Source organism: Globicephala melas, chromosome 2 (genome assembly GCF_963455315.2).
Source record: "Globicephala melas chromosome 2, mGloMel1.2, whole genome shotgun sequence".
In the NCBI taxonomy this organism is placed as follows: Eukaryota; Metazoa; Chordata; class Mammalia; order Artiodactyla; family Delphinidae; genus Globicephala; species Globicephala melas.
This window is the reverse complement of record NC_083315.2, coordinates 37,455,007-37,474,691: the sequence shown is the minus strand read 5'-3', so window position 1 is coordinate 37,474,691 and position 19,685 is coordinate 37,455,007. Positions and strand designations below refer to the sequence as shown.

The 19,685-nt window shown below is 48.7% G+C and overlaps 1 protein-coding gene across 1 annotated transcript in view; it reads left to right on the top strand.

Annotated features, from left to right (window-relative positions):
- Nucleotides 1-18,534, top strand: part of WDR93 (WD repeat domain 93) — a 46,719-nt gene extending 28,185 nt beyond the window's left edge. The window contains exons 10-18 of the mRNA XM_060293520.1: nucleotides 813-984; nucleotides 2,613-2,683; nucleotides 3,257-3,343; nucleotides 4,626-4,745; nucleotides 5,075-5,288; nucleotides 7,063-7,126; nucleotides 9,032-9,188; nucleotides 9,552-9,753; nucleotides 18,304-18,534. Coding sequence (XP_060149503.1) covers nucleotides 813-984; nucleotides 2,613-2,683; nucleotides 3,257-3,343; nucleotides 4,626-4,745; nucleotides 5,075-5,288; nucleotides 7,063-7,126; nucleotides 9,032-9,188; nucleotides 9,552-9,753; nucleotides 18,304-18,403 — 1,187 coding nt within the window. The 3' untranslated portion in view covers nucleotides 18,404-18,534. The remainder of the gene's footprint in view (nucleotides 1-812; nucleotides 985-2,612; nucleotides 2,684-3,256; nucleotides 3,344-4,625; nucleotides 4,746-5,074; nucleotides 5,289-7,062; nucleotides 7,127-9,031; nucleotides 9,189-9,551; nucleotides 9,754-18,303) is intronic.
- Nucleotides 18,535-19,685: the final 1,151 nt, after the last annotated feature.

Genomic DNA, 19,685 nt, shown 5'->3' with positions numbered 1-19,685 from the left:
TATGCTAGCATTTGTTTATAAAATATATACAAATGTACATGAAATACATATTAAAAAATATAATATAATACTGTATATATTATATAATATAATAATACATTGCCATCTCGAAGGGGCCTCTTTCTAGAAATTGATGCAAGAAACTGATAACAATGGTTGCCTCTGGGGAAGGAGACCTGGGGCACAGTGAGACCTCCTGGGCAACTTGAGGGACCTGGGCACTTTCAGAAGTTCTGAAAGTTGGGCTGTGAACCCAGAAAATAAATCACTTATTTTTACTGTGAATTTAGGAGCAGATGAAAAAGAAGGAAATGCAAGGTCACTGGGAAGGAGAGTGATAAGAAAAGTGATTGGCAGAGAAAGGATATTTTTTTAAAGGAAGGTAGTTGGATAAATGTAAGCACAGGAAGACGCTGGGACTGTCGAATGTAGGTCCTCAGCAGCAGCTGAATAGCACAAGTAACGGCAGATTTGGGGCCTTGCTGAGCTGGGAGACGGCAACAGTGATCTAAGGCCTCTAGTGACTCGTGAACATGTCCTTGGCCTCTGGAGATTCTGTAGTCTGGAAACAGGAAATGGCGGCGGGATGGAGATGGAGAAGTGGGAGGAGGAGAGCAGCTGCCCCTTGCCTGTGCTCCGTGAGCTGGTGGAGTAGGAGAGGCTGGGAAGAGGACTGAACACCTGGGCAAAGCAAGAACAGATTTCTGAGGACGAGGGATTCTGCAGGAAATTGGGAAGCATGGAGGAGAAGGGGGAAATCAGGAAGGAGGAAGTCAGATGGTTTGACCAATTCTGGAATATTTTCAACCTAGGTACCACATTTAAAAGCCCCCTGGAAGTCTTTGCAAAGATAGAGGATTGCTGTGGGCTGGGCTCTGGGCAGAATCACTTCATCAAGGACAGTCAGTGGGAGCGGCAGGCGGCAATCTTCAACGACACCTTCAGGAAGTACCTGGATGGGGAGTGGGAGGAGGAGCTGCTCAGGTGAGCCATGGAGGGGCCCAGCTAGAATGCCTCCGCCCTGGGAGCTTCTCCTCCCTGGGCGCACGCAGGAATCAGCCCAAGGACCTGAATTAATTCAAGGTCCCAAAGCTCTCAATGGTTTGGGGGACTTTTCTGAGTGTCTTTTGAAAAGTTGTATGGAGGGACTTCCCTGGTGGTGCAGCAGTTGAGAATCTGCCTGCCAATGCAGGGGACACGGGTTCGAGCCCTGGGCCGGCCAGGAGGACCCCACATGCTGCGGAGCAACTAAGCCCGTGCGCCACAACTAGAGAGCTCACACACGTGGAGCCCATGCTCCGCAACAAGAGAAGCCACCGCAATGAGAAGCCTGCACACCACAATGAAGAACAACCCCCGCTCACCGCAACTAGAGAAAGCCCGCGCACAGCAACGAAGACCCAACGCAGCCATAAATAAGTTAATTAAATTTTTTTAAAAAAGAAAAAATTCCTTAGAAAAAAGTTGTATGGAGATTGTTTAAATATAGCTCAAACAAAGGCTGATAACAGATTTTAAAGAAGGCATAGACATCTATGGAGATGAGAAGTAGAGTTTATTTTAGAATTTTTTTTTTTTTGGCCACACCACGTGGCTGGCAGGATGTCAGTTCCTTGACCAGGTATTGAACCCGGGCCACGGCAGTGAAGGCACCGAATCCTAACCACTGGACCACCAGGGAACTCCCTATTTTATAATTTTTTGTATGATAGCGTCTCCTTAAAAAAAATTGTTTTCCTGATTATCTAGGCAGCACAGATGATCCTCAAGAGGGAAATAAAAGTCACCACTATTAATATTTTTCTCCATTTGCATCCAGTCTTTCTAAATGTAATACGTTAATGTGTAGTTATTAAAATGTTACTTTCTAATCTCGGTCAGCAGGTAGGCCTCAGTGATTGTAAAAACTGAGCCCAAGTCCTTGAAGTATCTGGTGGAGCAGGTTCAGGAACCAGCTCTCCTCACAGCTACTGTGGGTCTCAGGGATGTCCTTGCTTCACGTGGGAAGTGAAACCTCTCATCTTGCCGTCAAGTGGGCCTTGAATTTTCTCACTTCACACAAAGTCCCAGGACTAGGCCCTAACAGAAACTACCTGAGGCCTGAACTGGAACTCAGTAAGGTTCAGTGCTGTGCTGCCCAGCAAGGTATTTAGGAATTTTGCAAGCCAGTCATTAAACCACTGGTAACTGTCCATAGTGGGAATATTTATACCACAAAAAGCTACGAACCCTATAAATCAGGAAATCAGGGTTTTTTTGGTTTTTTTTAAGAGTGTCAACTTATCAGCACACCACTGGTTGTACTGCTCCCAGGATAGGAGCATTTATGCACTTCACCCAAGTCTGGCATTAAGGGATCTTCCCCAAGATCCCTTGGGGAAGGAATCTGCCCACGCTGGGTGCTGTTCCCGGCCTGGGAATAACTTCCGCCGCTCTACCTACCCTGCCCTCACCAGGACCAGCACATAGAATGTGATTTGCCTCATGGCCCTGAACTCCTGGGAAGGTCCATCTGAACTACCCATTTCTGGTCTTACTACCAAGACTCTGCCAGCATTTCTCCTTGCCAAGGAGTCTGCCATGGCTCTGACCAGTGTCTCTTTCTTTCCCAGTATGGCCACGTTCCACTTCCTCCTTCCTAGCTGCATAATTGCAATGCCAGTGGAAGTTAAGAGCCCCCCAGGTAAATGAACGTGAAGCAGGTTGTCAGCTTGGGGGAATGCTTGGCAAGCCCTCCTAGAGAAGTTCTGCACAGCACACCCTGCCTGCTGGGAGGGAATGAGGTGGAAAGTCGGCTGCCAGCTGCAGCTTAATGGTTTCTGGTTGGACCTGTGACCCCTGAGCCCAGATTCCCTGATATGGAGGCTGGCACTGTCTTCAGGGAGTGAGCTGCCACAGAGGACAGTGTGCACACACGTCCTGCCAGGCTGCTTCTGGATATGAATTCCTTTTGTAGAAAATGTTATTTAAAACACTGACAGCCAAGTGGACATGAATTATCTAGGAGATGTGAAAGCAGCTGAGGGACAGTTGTGACCATCCTCCCTGCACTCCCTGCACAGGAAGGCGACTTGGCCCTAGGAACAGCCCTCCTGGGGGGTGCCCAGACCCTCATCTGGAAGCTCACCCTTCAGTTGGGTGCTGCCCATTAGAATGAACCATTTCAAACTGACTTCCTCTTGGGCAAATCCCTTCACACAAACCAAAGGCCACCCAGACTCCTTATGTAATGCTCATTTCCTCTCTTCTTTCCCAGGGGTAGCCTGTGTCATTGGCGTACACTGGACTGGAAGTCACAACTTCTTCCTCTATTCACTTAACCGAACGCTGAAGGATAAAGTTGGTACTTTACTGCCGAGATGGGAGTGGCCTAAGCTCAGGGCTCTGAGAACATGTCCTTCTTCAGCTTAGCTGAGAGCACGTGACTGACACAGCAGCGTGGCTTTAGGGGACCAGAGCTGTGCAGGCAGAGTGGGTGGCTTGGCAGCTGTCATGTGACCCCAAGGCTCTGTCTCTGAACTGTCATGTTTCTTAAAGATGACAGGTCCATAGGGACAGAGCCCCATCAGGTCCACAGGGCTCCTTAGACAACGAAGGTAAAAAGAAGGTGGGCTTGGCACCAGAGGGCCCGTCCCAGCACAACTATCTGCGAACTGTGTAGTCTCAGGCCAGTCACTTCACACCCCAATCCCATTTTCTCATCCAAAACAGAAAACTACTCAATTACACCATTGTTAGCCACTGCATGCATTTGTTGTGAATAGCAAAGTTCAGAGTTTCTGTATGTGAAAGCTCTTTGAAATCGAAAGGCACTTAGGAAATATGGGTGGTGGTGGTTTGTTTTTTACAAACTCATGGAAGCAGTTACATGAGCAAGTTCACTTTTGTGAGAATTCCTTGAAGTACAACACTATGTTGTACTTCAGAGTTATATCTCAGAAGTAAAGTTTAAAAACTCACAAGGGGGCTTCCCTGGTGGCGCAGTGGTTGAGAGTCCGCCTGCCGATGCAGGGGACACAGGTTCGTGCCCCGGTCCGGGAAGATCCCACATGCCGTGGAGCGGCTGGGCCCGTGAGCCATGGCCGCTGAGCCTGCACGTCCGGAGCCTGTGCTCCACAACGGGAGAGGCCACAACAGAGGGAGGCCCACGTACCACACAAAAAAACAAAAAACAAAAAACAAAAAAAAACTCACAAGGGAAGAATTTCTTTCCTTCCATCCCTCTCCCAGGCAACCTGGCTTCTCATCTCAACTTCTGTACTGACCAGGCTTATATGACCTTGGGCAAGTCACTTACTTCTCTGCTTCAGTCTCCTCATCTGTAAGACAGGGGTACTAACAGGACCCACCTCATAGGATCCTTGTGAGAATTAAATGAAATGATGCATTAAAGTGCCTACCACGCTGTTTAGCACCTAGTAAGTACTCAATGTCAGCTGTAGTATAATAATGGTGTAACTCGTTGTTATATATATTATCCTGAGGAAGGAGACAGCATTGCACAGAGAGGAGAGAGATGGTGAGTCCAGACAGGCAGACTAGTCTGGGTCTCATGTTGTCCAGGTGGAGGTGATGGGTGGGGCGGGGTCCGGGGGCAGCCTGGTGAATGGTGTCCTCCCCACTAGATCCCGAGGGCGTGTGGCCCTGTGCTGCACCCATTGCGGTGTCTCAGCTCAGCTGCTGCTGCTCCTACCTGGTGCTGGCCTGCGAGGATGGTGTGCTCACACTGTGGGACCTAGCCAAAGGTGAGCCCCACCGCTGCCTAATACCGCCGTCCCTCTGATACACATTGGATGGCTAGAGTCAGTACCTGGCTGCGTTGTAGCTTCCTTCCCTCCGCTCCAGTGCTGACCCTGCCCCCCTCCATGGGTCTGGTTCCCCAAATACTTAGAAGGGGTCCCCCTGAAGGGGGCTCCCCTTGGACATTGGGGTTTCTTGCCTTCACCCTCGGGGGATGCTCATTGCTTGGTTTTGCCCTCACGTCCCTCACACTCTTGCTGGTCACAGACCCTGCGCCCATGGCTGCCTCCCTCTTCCCCCTTTTCTGACCTGCTTGTGCCGTTACTTTCTCCAGGACTCTCTCTTGGGGTCATCGCTCTTCCTGAAAGATGTTTCTGCCAAAGCATTCACTTCCTGAAATACTTCTTAGTCCACGAAGGACAGAACATGTATCCCGAGGGGCCAGTGAAATCCCAAATGAAATGTGTGGTACTGTGTACAGATGCTTCTCTCCAACTGGTGGCAGCCACGGGGACCCAAGGACCCACCCTCAGTGTGCTGGTGGAGAGGTCAGTGGCTTGAGGGCAGGGTGGGTACATGATCTGCCAGACAGATGATGCTATTTAATGGTAAAAAACTGACAATCTCTCAGCCTAGAGTCCACTTTCTCTCTAGTCATCACTTTCCCAGTGAGCTTCTCAAGCTCACCAATGTCTTTTACATGTGGGTGTATATATATATAAATTGTATGATGGCACAAATGACATCTTTCATATCCCACATGACCAGGAAGAGGGTCATTTCTGCCAAAAGTTTTTTATCAGTTTCTCCAAGGGTCTCTCTCTCTCTTTTAAATTGTGAACTGGTTTATGCAGGCAAATGATCTGTACAATATGTGTGAGGGGGTGTATTTAGCATACGTATGGGGGAGGGTGAGAACTCCACTGTACCCATCACCGAGCTTAAGAAATAGATCATCACCAATTCAGTTAAGGCTCTCTGTGTGCTTCTCCCTGATCACATCCTTCTCTCTCCTCCTCCAAGTTAACCACTTTTTAATTATCTATTGCTACATATAACAAACCACTCCACAACTTAATGGCTTAAGAAAACTGTCAGCGTTTAGTCTCTGATGCAGTAGGTCAGCACTATGGGCTGGTCTCGCCTTGGCTCTCACAGGTGCCTTTGGGCAGCTGGCAGCTCGGTTAGGGGCTGGATGTCTAAGCCGGCCTCACTCACATACCAGGCAGTTGGCAGCTGTTGGCCGGGGCGCTCTTCCTTTCGGCCTCTCCTGCAGGCCATCTCAGGCTCCGTCACCTGGTAGCCTGAGGGCTCCCACCTGCCAGCGAGGTTCACTGATGCTTTCCAAGCCTCTGACACTGGACAAAGCATGTCACCTGGCCACACCCACATTTAAGCAGCAGAAAAATAGACTCCACCATTTTAGTGGGAGTTACTGCCAAATATTATGTCTACTTTTTTTTTTCAATCTACCACATTGCTTGTTTTTTTTGTTTTTTTTTTTACTTTATTTTGGCTATACTGGGTGTTCATTGCTGTGCACAGGCTTTCTCTAGTCGCGGTGAGCGGGGGCTACTCTTTGTTGCCGTGTACGCATTCCTCATTGCGGTAGCTTCCCTTGTTGCAGAACACAGGCTCTAGGCGTGTGGGCTCAGGAGTTGTGGCACGTGGGCTCAGTAGTTGTGGCTCACGGGCTCTAGAGCGCAGGCTTAGTAGTTGTGGTGCACGGACTTAGTTGCTCCGCAGCATGTGGGATCTTCCTGGACCAGGGATTGAACCCGTGTCCCCTGCACTGGCAGGCGGATTCTTAACCACTGGGCCACCAGGGAAGTCCCTTTTTTCTTTTTTTTTAAATTTACTTATTTATTTATGTTTTCCTAAATTCATCATTTGTTTTCCTTTAAGAACTAACCACATCCATATGACTGTATCTCCAAGCAATATATTGTTTAGCTGTGCATATTTTAGGGGGCCTGTAAGTGGAATCATATTATGTATATTCTCCAACTTGTTTTTCAATGCTATTTATTCTGTAACTTGCTTTGTGATGTGGTTCATGAGAGCCATACATGTTGTATGTAGCTCCAGCTCTTTTATTTTCGTTGCTATATTGTATCCCATTGTATAATGTAACACAATTACTTAAGCATTCTCCTACCAGTGATTTATTTAGATTGTTCCCAGTTTTCACTACTGTGAACATCTCTGACATACCTCCTGATGCTTATAGACAAGAATTTCTCCAGGATATATGCCTAGGAGAGGATAGCAAAACTTGAAAAGTCTTCAAGTCTGGATGTCTGTGTGTCTTGTTTCCTATAGGCCTGTGAAGCACCTGGATGAAGCCATCTGTGCAGTGGCCCCAGTCCAAGCCTTACCCGGCATGGTAGGTTCCTCAGGCCCCTCGTTCCTCTTTAGTGAATGTATTCTTTATTCCTTCCAAAAATACTGGGCTGGCCAAAAAGTTCGTTCGGGTTTTTGTCCCATCCTTAGGGAAAACCCGAACGAACTTTTTGGCCAACCCAATATTTGTTGAAGGCCTGTCGTGTGCTGGGCACTAGACTAGCTTTGGGCACAGACATGAAGGAGAAAGCACCTGCCCTCGTGGAGCTCACAGTTGAGTTGGGAAGACAGGCAAGCCCCCAAGCAGCTGCCCTAGAACCTGTAAAAGGCTGTGATATATCATGCAAAGGATACTGTGCAACGGAGAGAGGGGCCTCCTAACTCAACCTGCAGAGGCCGGTGGGGAGGAAGTGATGGACAGTGAGCTGAGCCACGGGCACCAAGAGGGCAGCACCATGGAGGCGAGAGAACACTGTGTCCCAGGCCGGCAGGAAGTTCAAGGAGCTGCAGGATCAGACTCCTGTGGGGTGTGGAGAGGGAAGAGGCTGGGGGCTGGGGGCACAGGGGCCCTTGTCTGGGATGCAGCTTGAAGCTTAGAGGGGAGTTGGAGCCAGGGAGCTCCAACTGTGTCCAGGGAAGGGCGGCGAGTGGAGCGGTGTTAGTGAGGAGACGGGCCCACAGCTCAGGGCTGCCTGGGCTGCAGCCAGAGGACAGGGAGGCGCTGAGGCTGCTCTCGGTTTGTGGAGCTGATTCTCTAATTCCTACAGGGCCACTGAAGGAAACACAGGCCTGGAGGGAAAGTCTGTGATTCCCTGTGTGGCCCTGCCGGGAGTGAGGGGCCTACAGGACCCCCAGAGGAGGCTCTGAGAGAGTCCAGGGCTGAAAGAGTAGATTCTGTGCTCAGCAACCGGTTAGCGGTAGTTAAAGCCGTGGGGAGCAGCACGGCTGGCCATTGCGAGTGGGTGCGTATAGAAGAGGCTCCCAGGGGCACTACCATCACTTACACTGTAAGTCTTCCGGGACGGGGAAAATGAGCTCACGAAGTGATGGACAGGGGCGCCCCAGGAAAACCAGGAGGGGGCTCCTGGCGGCTCAGGGAGAAGGACTGGAAGAAAGCAAGAGCACAGTGTCCTGTGCTGAAGAGAAACCGAGTACTTTGTGGAGACCAGTGTCCATGGCAAGGGGGACAGCAGGGGAGGTCGGGGTGCAGGGAGGGCGAGGAGAGGCTCTCTCAGACGTCTGAGTGTGTGGCAGCGGGAAGAGGATGTAGGGTCAAGGGGGGTTTTAAAGATGGTGGTGAGGGGCTTCCCTGGTGGCGCAGTGGTTGAGAGTCCGCCTGCCGATGCAGGGGACCGGGTTCGTGCCCCGGTCCGGGAGGATCCCACATGCCGCGGAGCGGCTGGTCCTGTGAGCCATGGCCGCTGAGCCTGCGCATCCGGAGCCTGTGCTCCGCAACGGGAGAGGCCGCAACACTGAGAGGCCCGCGTACCGCAAAAAAAAAAAGATGTTAAAAAGATGGCGGTGAGTTTAGTATGTTCACCTACAGAGAGGAAAGAGCCCAAGCAGGAGAGAGGCCTCAGCTCCAACCCAGGGCAGGAGCGGCCGTTGGCTTGAACGGTCCCCGAGGAGGTGGGAGGAAAGGGTATGGCACAGATGCAGAACTGAATCCTGGCCGCATGGAGGGGGAAGTAGCAAGAGAAGCAGGGCCAAGGGGGAAGGACGGGCCAGGAACAGACACAGCCCTGGGGCCAGCCGGCTGTTGCTGGAGGCTCCATAGGAGCAAACACGCACATTGCTGCTGTCCCCTGAATGGTATGGCTGGAGCCAGAGGCTGGGTGCCAAGAGTGAAAAATTCCCTGTTTGTTTTTTATTTCTAGCTGTTCTTATTTCACACGGAGGTGAGTGACAGAGTGGAGAAGTCCCCATTCACCATCTCTTTGCTTCCCAGGTGCTGACCTTTTCCAGCAATGGCTCTGTGCACCTCATGGATGTGGCCAAGCCGCAGATTGTCTGCGCCTTTGCTCCCCCAAGGTCTTACCACCTGGCGGTCCCCTGGAAGCCAGTATTTGTCGTGTCTTTATACCACCCGTGTTTCCTGCTCCGAGGTACGGAAGGGGGATCGTGAGGGCTGCTGCCCAGACCTGTGGCCTGCTGACCGTTTCCCTGAATTTCTCAGTCCTCTTAGAAAGCATAGGGTGACCCCACCCAGTCTCCTCCCCACGCCTCATCCCATCCACCACAGGCCAGCAGGACACCACCGCTGAGTCCTCACTTGGCACTTAGATAAAATGCCGGACAAGGTCTCCTCTCTGGGCCCCTGTTCCTCCAGATCAAGTGAGCCCCTCACAGCTCAACCCCAGTGACCCCGGCTTTGTAAGCAGAGAGTGGCCCCTCATGCCCGCCCAGACTACAAGGCCACAGAGAAAGGGATCACTATAACAGAACACGATGTTCCTGTTTCGTCCCAGGAGACCATCCAGATGAAATTGGATCTGCCAGCCAAGCCAAAGACATCCCAAATTCTATTTTCTATTTTAATTTCGAGGCCTACCCACTCCTGGAACAAATCTCAAGAAATTGCACCATTCCTCAAGCTAATGTGTTGGATGACACAACTTTCCCCCAGGTGTTGCCCTTGGAGGAAAGATGCGAGAATTTCTTCCAAAAGAGGTAGAGTTCTGGGTCTCTATCTCCTCCCTGCACCTGGGGTTGTCTCTGGACTAAGGAATAGTGGTTTGCTTGATGATAAGATCCTTTCGGCATTCAAATCCCATTCAGACTGGTAGAAAAGGAGTAATGAATTCAGGCTGGTAAGGAAAGAAGAGCTGCAAGTTGGTGTTTTCTTCTGTCAAGACTGTCTTTTCTTTTTGCTTTCTCAATTTTTTTTTAAGTATATTTGGATTATCAGACACAGTCATCTAAGACAGGGGCTGGCAAACTACAGCCAAATTTGGCCCACTGCCTGTTTTTGTAAATAAAGTTTCACTGGAACACATCATACCCACTGCTTTATATCTCATCTACTTATGTAAGTGCTTCAGCAGCAGAGCTGAACAGCTGCAACAGAGACCCTATGACCCATAAAGCCTAAATCATTTACTATTTGGCCCTTTATAGAAGATGTTTGCCAGCCCCTAGTCTAAGACCCCTTTCCTCCCTCCGTCATCCAGGTAAACAATTATGTGATACATCTTTTCTCTTCCCCTTTCTGTAAACCCCAGCCTCACAGGGACTCTGCTTGTGTTCCTTCCTCCTATAAAAGCATCATTAATGGTACTCAGTACATTCTGGGGAAGCAGGGGTCTCTTCTAATCCATCCACAACAAACTTCTAGGGGTTTTCACATTCTTATTGACAATTTCTGCCATGATCTGACCATACCTGTCAGGTGGAAGAGGGTTGTCAGTGGAGCCCTGGACTCTCACACCACCTGCCACTACAGAGCTGGGGCGCTTTGGTGGGCTTTCCCTGACAGGGTCTCAGTGTCCCTCGAGGAACGAAGTGAAATGGCTAAGATACTCAGATCTGAGGGTTCTTTTGGTTGCGCTGGGTCTTAGTTGCTGCAGGTGGGCTCCTTAGTTGCAGCTCGCTGGCTTCTTAGTTGTGGCTCACTGGCTCCTTAGTTCTGGCATGTGAACTCTTAGTTGCAGCATGCACATGGGATCTAGTTCCCTGACCAGGGATTGAACCTGGGCCCCCTGCATCAGGAGCGCGGAGTCTTATCCACTGCACCACCAGGGAAGTCCCAGATTTGAGTTATGACTCTATCACTTACTAACTGGGGGAGACGTTGGGTGAGTTACTTAGCCTCTCAAGGCCTCAGTTTCCTTAGTCATTCAAAAATATTTATTGAGCACCTACTACGTGCCAGACTGTGTTCTGGACATTTTGATGATACCTGTTCTCCAGGCTTTGTAGGTATTCAGTGAGAAAATGCACGTAAAGTGCTAGGCACAGGGTGGTCGCTCAGTAAATGGTAGGTACAAAAATGGTGATGGGTCCCCTCTGAGTTCAAGTTCATGCCTGGGAGGATTGTACATATCACCACGAGGGGGCACCACAGCTCTCCTCCGTGACTATATTTACCGCCGCATTCAGTTCCTCCCTGGGTTGTGGCGTGTTGCTCAGGCAGCTTCCAGTACCTCATGGGGGGAAGCATGCCCACCCACCAGGAGGGGAATATGGTCCATGGGACTTAGGGGAGGAGGACAGTGAAGAAGGGGTCAGTTGACATTTCCCCTGATTAAAGATTTACCAAGAATGCTCAGCTATCCCTCACCTGGAAGTTTCTTATTTTGACCCTTGATGATTTGACTTGTCCTTAAGAGATGCAGCTGAAGAATTTAAGGGTCAAGTATTATGATGTCTACAACTTACTTTCAAGTGGTCTAAGAAAACATTTGTAGAGAGAGACAGAAAGAAAGAGAAAATGTTAACAACTGCTGAAACTCAGGAAAATATAGAGAGGGAGAAAGAGAGGGAGAGGAAATGCTAACTGGTGAGTCTAGGTGAAGGCTCGTTGTGCTACTTGCAACTTTTCTATAGGTTTGAAATTTTTCTAAATAAAAGCTGGAGAGAGATTATATTATTTACACTAGACTCCTGATTTTGAGTAAAAGAACACTAGAAATGTACACACCACTAGTAACAGTAGCTATATTTGGGTAATGAAGCATGTGTGATTCTTTTCTTTGTATTTTTCCTCTTTGCGGCTTTTCTATCAAACATGTGCATGATTTTGGAAAATTTCAAATACTGGTTTTAAAAAAAAGTCAAGAGTGTGAGGCTTGGTCATGGCTGTAGTGGGGCCGTTCTCCTGGGTTGGAGGTCATGGTGTGGAGTTTTCTGGTACTCTTGTTTGATGAGGCTTATTTGAGGCTTTGATGAGGCTTATTTGAGGCTTATTCTGGTACTCTTGTTTGATGAGGCTTATACCAGAGAACTTATTTAATGAGCATGTTACCATTTCTGTCCTTTCTGTGGAACCCCCTCCTTTTACTGGCCTAGGAAGGGTGAGCCTCTCCACTTCACCCAAAAGCCAACTGGCTGCCCTCCTTGTGGGAATGGATCACAGGCCAGCAGCTCCAGCTCTGGGCAGCTTACCTCCTGGCTGGCAGCCGAGGGCCCAAGCAACTCAGGACACTTCAGCCCCTAACTGACATTTCCCGCCCTCAACCAGGGTGCCAGGTGGACGTTACCACTCAGACACCTGCTGAACTCTGCTATTAGCCCAATAAGGTTGCTTCACATGTAGAACTACTACCATAACAGAGCAATTCCCCACTGTAAAAAATGTTATTATTTCTGAGATATAAATAAATAAATAAATAAATATATATATATATATATATATATATATATACACTTGTAAAATTTGGGAAACAGGACAATACAAAGAAGAAAATTTAAATAACCCACAACCCATCACCCCAAATCCCAGCACTGCCATTCATGTGTTAGTACATATCCTTAAGGTTTTATCCTTAGCATTTTTACTAAGTTGAGATCGTGTTCACTTTTTAAATCTGGCTTTATGTCACTCCAGAATACAACTTAATGACTTTTTAATTTTAAGAAAAACTTCCTTGTCACAGTGGTTTTTAATGTCTATGTAATTTCCGTGGGAAAGGTGTCTATAATATCCTTCCCCACCCCACTATGGTTGGGTCTGCTCTCATGAGAAGACAGTCCCTTCTGCCCTGACCTCCTCCAGTCTCTGGAACCCCAGAGACCTATCCTGGCCCCCAGTGGGAATTGGGAGGGACCCCTCCAGTTCCCCCTTCCCAACTGTCTCTCTTCCCTGTCAACACAGCTTAGCTCCTAGGTCCCACACCCCAACCCCTCCCCGGGAGGGACCCCAGAGGCCGGGTCGGGTGGAGGGGACTGCCTCCCAGGGAACCTTCTGCAGGGAGGAGGGCTGGAGTCAGCAGGGCTGACCAAGTGGGGCGCTGGGGGCCAGGGACAAGGCTGGGGCTAAACGGGCAGTGGGAGCTTGGGGAGGGAAAGAGCTCAAGAAAGTGCTCCCTGGCTCCGGGGACCCACAGCAGGAGCCGGGAGGGGCTGCACTGTGCGGTTGGGGCAGGCCTAGCTTGAGGGGACATTTACTTCGGCCTGATCACAGTATTCAAATCATATTCCTCACGGCAACCCATTTTCTGAATTGGGTCCCAGAGATAATTAGGAAACACTGATTTAAAGAAGGCTCTTCCTGTTCTGCTCGCTCTGAGGTCTGACACCTGGGGCTCTTCCAAAGAATACCCCGCCTCCAACATTTTATTATGTTAAATATACAGCAGCTTTGAAAAAAGTCAGTAAACATCCACATACCCACAACCTAGATTGTCATTTACATTTTACTATCGTTTCTCACACATAACCATATATGTCAGAGGATTTTAATCTTATCTTTTTTTTTTCTCTCTATTTACTCCTTTTGTCTGAAACAGTTTCCATTGGCCCTAAAACTAGGTGAAACTTTAAGGCAATGGATTCAGAGTTTCAAACTCCCGATAGTCTGTACAAATTGTTTTTGCAAAACCTGCACTTGGGACTTTTATAAATAGCCAGTGTGAAGAAGCCTGCCTTTAGGACTTTGAAAGGAGCCCAGATAGCACCCAATGTGCCCCCCACTCCACCCCCTCCGCAGGCCTGGCTTCTGCTCCCATCCAGCCTGGGCCTCCAGGGCACCATTTCTATCTGGCTCCGCTCCCTGTTGTAGTATCTGCCATCTCAGCTGGGTCAGACTTCTGATCACAAGACAGAAATTTCAGGACACAGGAAGCCGACAGAAACAAAATGCCTCTCTCTGTCTCTCTCTCCCCCCTGCCCCCTTTGTTCCCTGTGGCCAAGCAGAAGGTGGGCTTCTGGGCTGACCCAACAGTCCCAGCTCCACAGGGCACACGCCCCCTTGGCGAGGGGGTCGGCAGGCCCTGTATGGACACCAGGTGACATTTCCCTTGAGGGTGGAGGAGGAATCCCCTCCCACCCCACCCCACCCCCGTTTTTACTATCCCTGGGAGGGAAACTGTGGGCCTATCCTAACCTTCCTTTGCCTTTCTTGAGAAACAAGGGGACGAATCCCTGGAAAATTATTTATAGACTCATAGATCCCAAATGTGCACATGCCATCAGGCTACTGGAACTCAGAGGTTTTGTGGGAGGCCTTACAGATGTTCCGTCTCCTCTCCCACTTTGCAGATGGACAGTCCATCTTTTTGGAAATGTATGCACACACATTGCTTCAAAACAATAGACAGCAGTCACATTTGTTGTGCCATCACGGGAAGGAAAACCCTTTCCTTGCTGATGGTGGAGGGAGGTTGTCTCAGTCTCCAGAGAGGGCGTTCCCCAGGGGGCACCTGACAGTCAGCGCCCAGCCTCACATGAACAGGCAGCCTCCCCTGTCCCTCCTCACCGCTGAGCACTGACTACCAAGGGGAAGCACACTGCAGATGTGCTGGTACCACATGGCAGGCGGCTACCACCACCCCTGCCCTGGCTGTTGGTGGATAACCTCACCTCCCACTTCCCAGAGCATGCCAGTTCCTTGGCTGCCCTCTCACCCGGGTCTCCTGTGTCACCCCCACCCCCTGTCTCCCTCCTGATGCAGAGAAAGAGGCATCCTGCTCATACCCAAGGCCATCTCCTCCCCCAGGACACCCAGACCTTATTGTCCATCTGGTTGGTGACCTCTTCCCCTCCACTGTCCTAATCACAGGCATGTGTCCCGACCACATTCCCATGTTAGAAAACAAGCAAGCGCCTTCCCAGTTCTGCAGCCGCCTTATTTCTCCTCCCCCCAGAGCACGGCTCCCAGCAATCAGTCCTCACCCCACTCCTGTGTCCTTTTTTCCCATCTGCACCCCAGCCCACTGCAGACTCACCATGGGTGTTACTCTGGCCCCACTTTCCCAGACAATATCCTCAACCAGTCATTTTTGTGAGTTTTTCCTAGTATTTCTGTAGGGTAAATTAGAGGTGGACTTTCAGAGTTACGGGGTAGGCATGTTTGAACTGGGATAGTTGTACCCACCAGCCCTCCAGAGACGGTGGATTCACTCTGCACACTCACCCCTTCCCCATACTGGCCAAGAAATGAGGGATAAAAATTGATAGCTCATTACTATTTTAATTTGGAAATTAACAAGGTTGAGCATCTATGTGCTACATCTACTGTATGTCTCTCTCCTTCTGTGACCCCACCTGGGTCTTTTTCTTAGGGGTGAGTTCATTTTCTTTTGATTTTAAGAGTTCTTTGTTAATATGTTGTGAATAATTTTTCCTGCATTGTCTTTGGATAGGAGTAATTTTGGTTGCTTGTTTAGCCAAACAGAAGTTTGGTATTTTTCCATCTTCTCCCTTAGGCTTTGCTGAGGGGCGGTTGTAAAGAGCCTCAAATGCAGGGTGCAATGCATGAGGGGTAGACGAGAGCCTCTAGCTGTGTGACAGGTCAGACCTCAGTGTCCTCATATGTAAAACAGTGACAGTCCTCTCTCCTCATAGGACATTGCCTGGCACATTCAGTAAAGGTTAGCCATTATTTATTACTAGATCATAGAGGAAGCCCTTCTACACTCCAACATTATATTTTAAAAGTCACCCACATCTTCTTTGAACAGATTAATGACTTTATTTTCAGTCCTCCTTTTAAAACTTGCCCTAGTTCCATCTATGCTCTGCCTCCTGGCTGGTCGCTCACTGATTCCATGTTGTCCTGACCCCTCTGCCCAGCAATTTTACTTCCACTTACTTAGCAGCAGCAATAGTATTATTATAATTAACTTTTACTGGAACTCTCCTACACTGTTGGTGAGAATGTAAATTGGTGCAGCCAACAGTCTGGAGGTTCCTCAGAAAACTAAAAATAGAATTACCATATGATCCAGCAGTCCCACTCCTGGGCATATATCTGGACAAAACTATAATTCAAAATGATACATGCACCCCCATGTTCATAGCAGCACTATTCACAATAGCCAAGACATGGAAACCACCTAAATGTCCATCGATAGATGAATGGGTAAAGAAGATGTGGTACCTATATACAATGAAATACTACTCAGTCATAAAAAAGAACAAAATAATGCCATTTGCAGCAACGTGGATGCAACTAGAGATTATCATACTAAGTGAAGTAAGTCAGAAAGAGAAAGACAAATACCATATGATATCACTTATATGTGGAATCTAAAATATGACACAAATGAACCTACCTATGAAACAGAAACAGAATCACGGACATAGAGAACAGATTGGTGGTTGCCAAGGGGGAGTGGGTTGAGGGAGGGATGGAGTGGGAGGTTGGGGTGAGCAGATGTAAGCTTTTATATATAGAATGGATAAACAGCAAGGTTCTACTATATAGCACAGAGACCTATATTCAGTATCCTATGATAGGGACTTCCCTGGCGGTCCAGTGGGTAAGACTCCGCACTTCCAATGCACAGGGCCCAGGTTCGATTCCTGCAGGAACTAGATCCCACATGCATGTTGCAACTAAGAAGTCAGCGTTATGCAATTAAGACCCGGGGCAGCCTAAATAAATAAATAAATATTTTAAAAAATATCCTGTGATAAACCATAATGGAAAAGAATATTTAAAAAAAGAATGTATATATATATATATATATATGTATAACTGATTCACTTTGCTGTACAGCAGTCATTAACACAACATTGTAAATCAACTATCCTTCAATTTTAAAAAATGAAAAACAATTAACCTTTACTGAGCACCTACTGTGTGCCAGGTACTATGCTAAGTACTTTGTGGCATATCTTGTTTCTTACTATGATTATTATCATCCCCACAGTTCAGCGAGGAAGACAGAGGTCAAATTGCCCGTCCAGGGTCAGCACCTTATAAGTGAAGTAGCTGGGTTTACACACAAGCAGTGAGGGGCCAAGGCCTGAGTTTCTAACCTGCATAGCCTCTGCCTGCCCCCTGCCCATCCGCTCCCCCCGCAACACACATATATACACACACACACTGCATACTGGAATCTCCAAGCGTCATCAATAGGGAAAGAGAATGAGGCAGATCTGAGTGCCTCCTGGAAGCAACTGCTAGGATACATTTTCAGTGAAAAAGGCAGACAGCACAACAGTGTGTTGCACACTTCCATTTAAATTTTAAAAAAGATTATATGCATGTCTGTACTTGTGTGTATGAACAGTATTCAAGGATTTATAAGGAGTTGTTAATTACAGTTGCTTTGGGAACAGAAAATAAGGATCTGAGGTGAGAAGGAGATTTAATTGTATACTCACTTGTATCCTTGATTTTTTTTTTTAAAGCAAAGCATAGGTTACTTCTTTAAGTTAAAGGAAAAAAATGCTTTAATGCACTGTGTACCAGACATCTCCATGTGACTGTCCCATAGGCAGAGCCGCAAAAAACTGCAGTCCCTGTCTTTCCCCACAAAAGGGTCCCTTCTCCCGTTTGCCCTAAGCTTTTAAACATTTTTTAAAACGTCGCTCACTCAGGAACCAGAGGCAGAAAGCTGGCAGCAGCCTGCATCCTCTCCCCAGAATGAAGGCCTCCTCCTGCCTGCTTGCTGTGGCCAGCTCGACGTGCAGAATGAGGGGAGACCCTGGGCTTCTCTGATTCTTCCACACTGACTATGCATTTATTTGTTATTTTTAAAAAACCTATTATTTTTTTTTAAAAAACTCAACTCAAAAATCTTAACTTCTGAGAGCACTCCCCAAGCAGGGAGTGCTGCTCTCTGCACTTTACCTCTATAGCTCTCAAATGCCTCCTGTTACAAATGTTCTTTTCCTCTCATCCCTCTTACTAAACTGGGGGGAGGGGCGGCTGTTTTAGTCACTTTGATCTTTCCAACACGTCCACCAGTGCTGATGGCTAGTAGATGCTCAAGGAATGTTTGTTAAATGTAACTATTGGCATTCGGATGTATTTAACGTTGGTCCTGCAAACAGACTTTTAGTTCGTAAATTCACCATGCCTCGTATCACTGTACATTTCCTAGTTTAGGATGCTAGACCTATATTGTTCCTTCAGTAAAGCTGTTTCGAGTGCCTTCTGTGCAGCAGGCTGAGTCCTGAGAACACAGACAGGAAGCAGATGTGTCATTTGGAGAGCTTCTTATATCAGCCCAGGGTGGTCAGGGTCTGCCCTGGGGACCTAGGAGCCCAGGGCGGGGTTGAGGGGAACGGTAGCGCAAAGCAGGTTCCTCTCATCAACTGTGTGGCCCACAGGTTTCGGGAGCTGGTGAAGAACAAGGTGAAAGAACAGGAGTACTGGACCCGGCTTCAGAGGTATTCCTCGCTTCTCCAAAGAGAGAACCTCAACAAGTGACAGGGCTGCTGCCCTGGGCTCTCTGAAAAGGTTGGCAGCAGGCAGGCTTTGCCCTGGAATGCTGTGAGGTCAAGAGACACAGTGACAAAGGGCTGCAGCTCAGTAGGCCTAAGGGGCCTAGCCTTGCAGTCTGGGACCTCTGCAGAGCCAGCAAGGGGAGAGCCCAGTTTGGGGGGCCTTCAACCACTAAGCCACTTGTCGGAATCCTCAGGCGGGCAGATGTGTCACCTAAATAAACAGCGATATTGTCTCCAGACTCCAAAGCTGCTGTGGTGTGTAACCTTCATTCCCACCCAGTCCAGACCCCCAGCAGGGCCCAGGCGATGATGTCAGCCAGAGTCCCAGGCCTTGTGAGGACCACTTGCCTCATAGGACCAGGAGACACTTTGTTCAAATGAGCAAGACACCCAGTCCACCCCAGCTACTGTGTGGCCTCCTTTTCTCTCCACCTACTTCTTTTCCCTCTCTTTGCTGTCTCATAACCTTATGGAATCAGTTTGGAGAGGCTGAGGCTCAGAGAGGTTGAGTGACTGCCTGAGGTCACACAGGTATGAGACGCAAAGTAGGGGCAGGTGAGGAGGCAGGCAGGAACTGTGCCACTACTGCCTCTTGCCTTCTGGTCTGGGAACCCTAGAGGAGGCTGGGGGACCTGGGGGCACAGGAAGAGGGCGGAGAAGTGCCTTTTTCTTTTCTAGAAACTGTCCTTCCCAGGAAAACTGGGTGGAGGAGTCCCCTGCAGCTCAAGGCCTACATCTGCCTCTCCGAGGACACCGTGTGGTATCTTTGAGAACTGCAAGTGGTTAGTGCCTCCGGCCCTCTTCCAAGACGGCCCACCAAGGCCAAACGCTTACATTGTTTTGTGACCGCAGCTGCTTTTGTGTCCCCATCCACCTTCTCCCCTGGGTCACACACACTCTTTGTTGGCACGACACCACCCTCATGGTGCTGATACCGACTATAGCTGAATGTCCCCTGGATGAAGAGTTCCCCGCCTGAGACACTGCCCCTTGCCCTCCCCAGGATGGGAATGAAAACACAGCAGCAAAAACAACTTTCTACAACAATCCTTTTCCACAGTAGGCATGGTGGCAGCTCTCTCTGAGATGAGGAAGGAAAACTTAGGATGATAGTCTTGGCCTTACAGGCCACCTAAATGTGACGGGGAACTAACATTTACGGGGCATCTACCGTGGTCTGTGTATTTTTCATATAAGCCTTGTGAAATATAGATATCATTACCCCCATTTTACATGAGAGGGAAATTGACACTCAGGTTACACAG